This window comes from Chiloscyllium plagiosum, chromosome 48 (assembly GCF_004010195.1).
Source record: "Chiloscyllium plagiosum isolate BGI_BamShark_2017 chromosome 48, ASM401019v2, whole genome shotgun sequence".
Classification (NCBI taxonomy): Eukaryota; Metazoa; Chordata; class Chondrichthyes; order Orectolobiformes; family Hemiscylliidae; genus Chiloscyllium; species Chiloscyllium plagiosum.
This window is the reverse complement of record NC_057757.1, coordinates 5,492,008-5,501,724: the sequence shown is the minus strand read 5'-3', so window position 1 is coordinate 5,501,724 and position 9,717 is coordinate 5,492,008. Positions and strand designations below refer to the sequence as shown.

General features: G+C 54.6%; 1 protein-coding gene across 3 annotated transcripts in view; it reads left to right on the top strand.

Moving 5' to 3' along the window:
• Window positions 1–9,717, top strand: part of LOC122544346 (rho guanine nucleotide exchange factor 15-like) — a 51,583-nt gene that overhangs the window by 10,970 nt on the left and 30,896 nt on the right. For 2 of the 3 annotated variants that reach the window (XM_043683556.1, XM_043683554.1), the window contains exon 2: window positions 9,019–9,582. In XM_043683556.1, the coding sequence (XP_043539491.1) occupies window positions 9,057–9,582 (526 nt within the window). In that variant the 5' untranslated portion in view covers window positions 9,019–9,056. Of the gene's footprint in view, window positions 1–7,449; window positions 7,647–9,018; window positions 9,583–9,717 lie in introns of those variants that run through there. The other variant, XM_043683555.1, reaches the window with a different exon arrangement.

Below are 9,717 nucleotides of genomic sequence, written 5' to 3'. Positions count from 1 at the left end.
GGAAACTGGTGAAATCCACGTTGATCCCGTGCGGTTGGAGGGTCCCAAGGCGGAAGATGAGGCCGCCTTCCTCCTGGAGTTGGCTTTTAAACCAGTCCACGATAAAGATGAGGTAGACACCCTTTCTGAAAGGGACATTGGGGTTTGAGTTATAAGGATAAGCTGGTTAGGCTGTGACGTTTTACCCTGGAGCGTAGGAGGTTGAGGGGTGACCCTTATAGAGGTTTATAAAATCATGAGGGGCATGGGTAAGGTGAATGGCAGGTGTCTTTTCCCCTAGGGTGGGGGGGGGGGGGGAGATTTCGAGACTAGAGGGCCAATTTTTAAGTGAGAGGAGAAAGACATGAGGGTGGTTCGAACTTGGAATGAACTTCGAGAGGAAGTGGTGGATGCTGGTACAGCTACAACATTTAAAAGACATTTGGAAAAAATAAATGATTGGGAAAGGTTTGGAGGGATATGGACCAGGAAGCAGGCAGGGTGGGACTAGATTAGTTTTGGATTAATTGATTGGAGCGAAGGGTCAGTTTCTGTGCGGTACGACTTTAAGACTCTAGTGAACCAAAGGGGGTTTGTAAACACTCCATTGGATCAGTGGTTGATGTTGGGGATAAGTTTAACATTGAACTAAACAGTGTGGCAGGCTGGTGAACAAGCTTGTGGGATCCAAAGCAATTTGGATCCAAAATTGGCTAAGGAAGCAGCAGGGGATGTTGCTAAAAGGATGTTTTTGGGAGCGATGTACCACAGAGTGTGACGCCGGGTCTCCTGCTGTTTGTTGTGAACATTTAAAGACCGAGACAGGAATGTAACAGAAGGTTTGCAGATGACACGAACATTGGTGGGGTGTTAAATAGTGTGACAGCAAGCCTTAGACAACAAGATGATACAGACCGACCGTGTGGTCAGACAGGCTACTCAGTGGCAGGTGGAATCCGTAGTCGTACAGCACAGAAACAGACCCTTCGGCCCAATCAGTCCATGTTGACCATAATCCCAAACTAAACTAGTATTGAATTGATTTTACATTTTGAATTTAAACTTGATCTTGAAAAGTGTGAGAGGAATTGCAAAGCAGGAGAGGAAAAGTTGAATAGCAGAGTGCTCACTGGGGTGGCACGGTGGCTCAGTGGCTACAGCACGGTGCCTCACAGTGCCAGGGTCCCCGGATCGATTCCAACCTCGGGCATTACACATTCTCCCCGTGGGTTTCCTCTGGGTGCTCCTGTTTCCTCCCACACTCCAAGAGATGTGCAGGTTCGGGTGAATTGGTCATGGGAAATTGTCCCGTGGTGTCCAGGTTAGGTTGGATTGGCCGTGCTAAATTGCCCATAGTGTCCAGGGATGTGCAGGTTAGGTGGGTTATGGGGTAAGGGCAAACTGATGGAGTTAAGGTATGAATCGACCTAATGTCAGGCTGAGGGGTTGAATGGCCTGTTCCTATGAGCTATTTCACAGGAGATCAGCACAGTTGACCTGGTGTCTCTGATGAGGCACTTTCCAATTTGAGAGGAAATTGGTTTCCTGTCAAATGTACCACCAGCATTGTTCCTCTTTTATAAATGTGCTTTTTTAAACCAATTCCTCAATTTTCTTTTAAGCACACACAGAGGAAGCAATAGAGTTAAACAATAGAGAATTCCTGACCTCCCGCTCCATTTCACTGAGGTATCCTGGCTCTATTCAATAATAACCCTGTGCTGTCTCTGTCCTGGGAGTGTTTGATGGGGGACATTGTAGAGAGAGAAAGTGAGGACTGCAGATGCTGGAGATCAAAGTCAAATGTGTGGTGCTGGAAAAGTCCAGCCGGTCAGGCAGCATCCGAGGAGCAGGAGAGTCAACGTTTCGAGCATAAGCTCTTCATTGGGATTCCCGTGTGAGTGTCCCTACACCCCACGGGACTGTGGTGGGTCAAGAAGGAAGCTCACCCCCACCTTCTCTAGGGGCTACGTAGAAATGGGCCAAAGGTTTTGGTGATGTCTACTCACTGCCTCTCTCAGGATCAGACCCAGGCCTGGAAACCTGGGAGTTTGGAATGTTGAGAGGTGTTGCCATGGGAATGTGAGGCGATGAAGAGGCCGGAGGGGGCGAATGTTGAGGGACTGAGGTCCCAGGCTGGGAAATCAAGGAACCTGGAAAAGTAGCAATACCAGAGACAGTCCACTGCTCAACATGACCCTGGCTGATCATCTCCAATTCCCTGCCTAGACTCCTGCACCTTTGAATAAAGGCAACATAGAACATAGAACAGGCCCTTTGGCCCTCAAAGATGTGCCGATCTTTTATCCTACTCTGAGGTCAGACAACCTACATACCCTTTATTGTACTAACTTTCATGTGGGAAATCGGTTTAGCTCAGTCGGTTTAGAGCAGTGTGATACCAACAGTATGGGTTCAATTCCCATCACCGGTTTGAGGTTATCATGAAGGACCCTCCCCCTCACGCTCTGGTGACCCTCTGTTTAAAGCACCACCAGTTGTGCCTCTCTCCTCTCTCTCTCTCCTCTCTCTCCTCTTCTCTCTCTCTCCTCTCTCTCACGCTCTCTCACGCTCTCTCACGCTCTCTCACGCTCTCTCACGCTCTCTCACGCTCTCTCACGCTCTCTCACGCTCTCTCACGCTCTCTCACGCTCTCTCACGCTCTCTCACGCTCTCTCACGCTCTCTCACGCTCTCTCACGCTCTCTCACGCTCTCTCACGCTCTCTCACGCTCTCTCACGCTCTCTCACGCTCTCTCACGCTCTCTCACGCTCTCTCACGCTCTCTCACGCTCTCTCACGCTCTCTCACGCTCTCTCACGCTCTCTCACGCTCTCTCACGCTCTCTCACGCTCTCTCACGCTCTCTCACGCTCTCTCACGCTCTCTCACGCTCTCTCACGCTCTCTCACGCTCTCTCACGCTCTCTCACGCTCTCTCACGCTCTCTCACGCTCTCTCACGCTCTCTCACGCTCTCTCACGCTCTCTCACGCTCTCTCACGCTCTCTCACGCTCTCTCACGCTCTCTCACGCTCTCTCACGCTCTCTCACGCTCTCTCACGCTCTCTCACGCTCTCTCACGCTCTCTCACGCTCTCTCACGCTCTCTCACGCTCTCTCACGCTCTCTCACGCTCTCTCACGCTCTCTCACGCTCTCTCACGCTCTCTCACGCTCTCTCACGCTCTCTCACGCTCTCTCACGCTCTCTCACGCTCTCTCACGCTCTCTCACGCTCTCTCACGCTCTCTCACGCTCTCTCACGCTCTCTCACGCTCTCTCACGCTCTCTCACGCTCTCTCACGCTCTCTCACGCTCTCTCACGCTCTCTCACGCTCTCTCACGCTCTCTCACGCTCTCTCACGCTCTCTCACGCTCTCTCACGCTCTCTCACGCTCTCTCACGCTCTCTCACGCTCTCTCACGCTCTCTCACGCTCTCTCACGCTCTCTCACGCTCTCTCACGCTCTCTCACGCTCTCTCACGCTCTCTCACGCTCTCTCACGCTCTCTCACGCTCTCTCACGCTCTCTCACGCTCTCTCACGCTCTCTCACGCTCTCTCACGCTCTCTCACGCTCTCTCACGCTCTCTCACGCTCTCTCACGCTCTCTCACGCTCTCTCACGCTCTCTCACGCTCTCTCACGCTCTCTCACGCTCTCTCACGCTCTCTCACGCTCTCTCACGCTCTCTCACGCTCTCTCACGCTCTCTCACGCTCTCTCACGCTCTCTCACGCTCTCTCACGCTCTCTCACGCTCTCTCACGCTCTCTCACGCTCTCTCACGCTCTCTCACGCTCTCTCACGCTCTCTCACGCTCTCTCACGCTCTCTCACGCTCTCTCACGCTCTCTCACGCTCTCTCACGCTCTCTCACGCTCTCTCACGCTCTCTCACGCTCTCTCACGCTCTCTCACGCTCTCTCACGCTCTCTCACGCTCTCTCACGCTCTCTCACGCTCTCTCACGCTCTCTCACGCTCTCTCACGCTCTCTCACGCTCTCTCACGCTCTCTCACGCTCTCTCACGCTCTCTCACGCTCTCTCACGCTCTCTCACGCTCTCTCACGCTCTCTCACGCTCTCTCACGCTCTCTCACGCTCTCTCACGCTCTCTCACGCTCTCTCACGCTCTCTCACGCTCTCTCACGCTCTCTCACGCTCTCTCACGCTCTCTCACGCTCTCTCACGCTCTCTCACGCTCTCTCACGCTCTCTCACGCTCTCTCACGCTCTCTCACGCTCTCTCACGCTCTCTCACGCTCTCTCACGCTCTCTCACGCTCTCTCACGCTCTCTCACGCTCTCTCACGCTCTCTCACGCTCTCTCACGCTCTCTCACGCTCTCTCACGCTCTCTCACGCTCTCTCACGCTCTCTCACGCTCTCTCACGCTCTCTCACGCTCTCTCACGCTCTCTCACGCTCTCTCACGCTCTCTCACGCTCTCTCACGCTCTCTCACGCTCTCTCACGCTCTCTCACGCTCTCTCACGCTCTCTCACGCTCTCTCACGCTCTCTCACGCTCTCTCACGCTCTCTCACGCTCTCTCACGCTCTCTCACGCTCTCTCACGCTCTCTCACGCTCTCTCACGCTCTCTCACGCTCTCTCACGCTCTCTCACGCTCTCTCACGCTCTCTCACGCTCTCTCACGCTCTCTCACGCTCTCTCACGCTCTCTCACGCTCTCTCACGCTCTCTCACGCTCTCTCACGCTCTCTCACGCTCTCTCACGCTCTCTCACGCTCTCTCACGCTCTCTCACGCTCTCTCACGCTCTCTCACGCTCTCTCACGCTCTCTCACGCTCTCTCACGCTCTCTCACGCTCTCTCACGCTCTCTCACGCTCTCTCACGCTCTCTCACGCTCTCTCACGCTCTCTCACGCTCTCTCACGCTCTCTCACGCTCTCTCACGCTCTCTCACGCTCTCTCACGCTCTCTCACGCTCTCTCACGCTCTCTCACGCTCTCTCACGCTCTCTCACGCTCTCTCACGCTCTCTCACGCTCTCTCACGCTCTCTCACGCTCTCTCACGCTCTCTCACGCTCTCTCACGCTCTCTCACGCTCTCTCACGCTCTCTCACGCTCTCTCACGCTCTCTCACGCTCTCTCACGCTCTCTCACGCTCTCTCACGCTCTCTCACGCTCTCTCACGCTCTCTCACGCTCTCTCACGCTCTCTCACGCTCTCTCACGCTCTCTCACGCTCTCTCACGCTCTCTCACGCTCTCTCACGCTCTCTCACGCTCTCTCACGCTCTCTCACGCTCTCTCACGCTCTCTCACGCTCTCTCACGCTCTCTCACGCTCTCTCACGCTCTCTCACGCTCTCTCACGCTCTCTCACGCTCTCTCACGCTCTCTCACGCTCTCTCACGCTCTCTCACGCTCTCTCACGCTCTCTCACGCTCTCTCACGCTCTCTCACGCTCTCTCACGCTCTCTCACGCTCTCTCACGCTCTCTCACGCTCTCTCACGCTCTCTCACGCTCTCTCACGCTCTCTCACGCTCTCTCACGCTCTCTCACGCTCTCTCACGCTCTCTCACGCTCTCTCACGCTCTCTCACGCTCTCTCACGCTCTCTCACGCTCTCTCACGCTCTCTCACGCTCTCTCACGCTCTCTCACGCTCTCTCACGCTCTCTCACGCTCTCTCACGCTCTCTCACGCTCTCTCACGCTCTCTCACGCTCTCTCACGCTCTCTCACGCTCTCTCACGCTCTCTCACGCTCTCTCACGCTCTCTCACGCTCTCTCACGCTCTCTCACGCTCTCTCACGCTCTCTCACGCTCTCTCACGCTCTCTCACGCTCTCTCACGCTCTCTCACGCTCTCTCACGCTCTCTCACGCTCTCTCACGCTCTCTCACGCTCTCTCACGCTCTCTCACGCTCTCTCACGCTCTCTCACGCTCTCTCACGCTCTCTCACGCTCTCTCACGCTCTCTCACGCTCTCTCACGCTCTCTCACGCTCTCTCACGCTCTCTCACGCTCTCTCACGCTCTCTCACGCTCTCTCACGCTCTCTCACGCTCTCTCACGCTCTCTCACGCTCTCTCACGCTCTCTCACGCTCTCTCACGCTCTCTCACGCTCTCTCACGCTCTCTCACGCTCTCTCACGCTCTCTCACGCTCTCTCACGCTCTCTCACGCTCTCTCACGCTCTCTCACGCTCTCTCACGCTCTCTCACGCTCTCTCACGCTCTCTCACGCTCTCTCACGCTCTCTCACGCTCTCTCACGCTCTCTCACGCTCTCTCACGCTCTCTCACGCTCTCTCACGCTCTCTCACGCTCTCTCACGCTCTCTCACGCTCTCTCACGCTCTCTCACGCTCTCTCACGCTCTCTCACGCTCTCTCACGCTCTCTCACGCTCTCTCACGCTCTCTCACGCTCTCTCACGCTCTCTCACGCTCTCTCACGCTCTCTCACGCTCTCTCACGCTCTCTCACGCTCTCTCACGCTCTCTCACGCTCTCTCACGCTCTCTCACGCTCTCTCACGCTCTCTCACGCTCTCTCACGCTCTCTCACGCTCTCTCACGCTCTCTCACGCTCTCTCACGCTCTCTCACGCTCTCTCACGCTCTCTCACGCTCTCTCACGCTCTCTCACGCTCTCTCACGCTCTCTCACGCTCTCTCACGCTCTCTCACGCTCTCTCACGCTCTCTCACGCTCTCTCACGCTCTCTCACGCTCTCTCACGCTCTCTCACGCTCTCTCACGCTCTCTCACGCTCTCTCACGCTCTCTCACGCTCTCTCACGCTCTCTCACGCTCTCTCACGCTCTCTCACGCTCTCTCACGCTCTCTCACGCTCTCTCACGCTCTCTCACGCTCTCTCACGCTCTCTCACGCTCTCTCACGCTCTCTCACGCTCTCTCACGCTCTCTCACGCTCTCTCACGCTCTCTCACGCTCTCTCACGCTCTCTCACGCTCTCTCACGCTCTCTCACGCTCTCTCACGCTCTCTCACGCTCTCTCACGCTCTCTCACGCTCTCTCACGCTCTCTCACGCTCTCTCACGCTCTCTCACGCTCTCTCACGCTCTCTCACGCTCTCTCACGCTCTCTCACGCTCTCTCACGCTCTCTCACGCTCTCTCACGCTCTCTCACGCTCTCTCACGCTCTCTCACCTCCTTCTCCCTCCCTCTCCCCTCCCTCTCCCCGAGAGCAGCCCCTATGTTCTGGTAAGACTATAGTGACACAAAAAAACCTTATCTTCCATGTGCCTATCCAAGAGTCACATAAATGTCCCCAATGTCTCTGACTCTACTACCACTGCTGGCAGTGCATTCCACACACCCCCCACTCTCTGTGTAAAGAACCTACCTCTGACATCTCCCCTAGACCTTCCTCCGATCACTTTATAATTATGTCCCCTCATGATAGCAATTTCCGCCCTGGGAAAAAGTCTTTGGGCCGTCCAGCCTCTCATCATCTTGTACACCTCTAACAGTCACCTCTCGGCCTTCTTCACTCTGATGAGAAAAGCCTTAGCTCCCTCAAAATATTGTGAAACAGCTGGAGAAGCACAGCAGTATCTGTGGGGGAGAGAGAGAAGCAAGAGTTAATATTTCAAGTTCAGTATGACCCTCCTTCAGTTAATCTTTTGACACCCTCATCTATCAAGAATTTCTGTCCAAGTTGGCCATTGATGTACTCGGTGACCCAGTCACCACGGCCCTCTGGGGTGAGCAGAGAGAATTCCGAACATTGACAATCTGAGGAAAACAATTCCTCCTCGTCTCTGTTTTTAAGCTGTGACCTACGATTCTAGATTCCTCTATGAGAGGTCACGTCCGCCCACCATCTACCTTAGGGTAGACTGGTTAGCAAGGTTAGATCTCATGGGATACAGGGAGATCTAGCCATTTGGATACAGAACTGGCTCAAAGGTAGAAGACAGAGGGTGATGGTGGAAGGATGCTTTTCAGACTGGAGGCCTGTGACCAGTGGAGTGCCACAAGGATTGGTGCTGGTCCACTGCTTTTTGTCATTTATGTAAATGATTTGGATGTGAACATAGGAGGTATAGTCATAGCTCCTTGAAAGTGGAGTCGCAGGTCGATAGGATAGTGAAGAAGGCACTTTCTACTGCCTGAACTGCTGTGCTCTTCCAGCACCACTGATCCAGAATCTGGTTTCCAGCATCTGCAGTCATTGTTTTTACCTTAGTGAAAAAGGCGTTTGGTATGCTTTCCTTTATTGGTCAGAGTATTGAGTACAGGAGTTGGGAGGTCATGTTGTGGCTGTACAGGACATTGGTTAGGCCACTTTTGGAGTATTGTGTGCAATTCTGGTCACCCTGCTATAGGAAGGATGTTGTTAAACTTGAGAGGGTTCAGAAAAGGTTTATAAGGATATTGCCAAGGTTGGAGGGTTTGAGCTATAGGGAGAGGCTGAATAGGCTGGGGCTGTTTTCCCTAAAGCGTTGGAGGCTGAGGGGTGACCTTTATAGAGGATAATAAAATCATGAGGGGCACGGATAGGGTGAATAGACAAGGTCTTTTCCCTGGGGTGGGGGAGTCCAGAACTAGAGGGCATAGGTTTAGGGTGAGAGAGGGGAAAGATTTAAAAGGGATTTAAGGGGCAACTTTTTCACGTAGAGGGTAGTAAGTGTATGGAATGAGCTCCCACAGGAAGTGGTGGAGGAATTGGAAGGGTTTAGAGGGCTTTAAGCCAAATGCTAGCATGTAGGACTATTAATCTATCCTGGTCGGCCTGGATGATGTGGACCGAAAGGTCTGTTTCCGTGTTCTGCTCTATGATCTCTGCACAGCAGGATCCCAATAAGGTGCTACACGACCGGGAGATCTGTTTTGATTTTGTCGTGACGTAAGTTGAGGGGTGAACTTTGACCCGGGGATTTGGGGGTTGGTAGGAGCTCCCTCGCTCCTGTGAAAATGAGTCTGTTGGATTTATTCAGGAGGGGTCTGATGATGTGGAGTTGACCAGGAATTGTTTCGGAGTCTGGAGATGTTTATTCCTATTGGTCTGATCCTGATCAGATCCCGAGGTGGAGTTGATAAGTCTGAGCCCTTTGTGTTTGTTGCGTTTCTCAGAAGCGTCTTGGGGTGTTGACGGGCAACCCGTTTCTAAGATGGAGTCGGTGGCCAAGGAACCGCTGGAGACGGCGACACCGAAAGGGGCCTCAAAACTGCAGCCCAAGCCACCCTTGAAACCCAAGCCCCCCGTGCTAGCCCACGGGGCCGGGAAGCAGGACAGAGCTCACGCTGCCGCTGCCGCCGTTCCAGAACCTTCCGCCGAGCCGAATGGCCCTCCGGTCCCTGCCAAACGGAAGACCTCGGATGAGGCAGTGGCTGGAGACGCCCTCTCCAGTTCCGGGAACGTCCGGAAGATGCGGGAGTTGTTCGACAAGGCTTCGGGCCTAGCCGAGGGCGAGGAGCCAGTAGCCAAGGAGCAACCGGCTCGAGGTCTCGTCCGGTCAGAACCAGCGCTGGACATTCCCGACGGGACCAGGCCCGTGCCCAAGGCCCGGAAAAAGCCCCTGGCGAGGTCAGCGGGCCTGACCGATGACCCAGTGATGCATGGTGAGGGTGGTCAGGTACCCCCAGTGCCCAAACGGCTGCCTTTGGAAGTACATCCCAGCCAGGAAACTTCGAAAGGTACACGAAACATTGTCCTCTCTCTCCCTCCTCTCTGTTTCACAACATCCTCCCACTTTTACTCCCCCCTCGCGCTCTCTTTCTCTCACCCTTTTTCCTTGTCTCCCTCTCCCTCTCCCTCTCCCTCTCTCTACC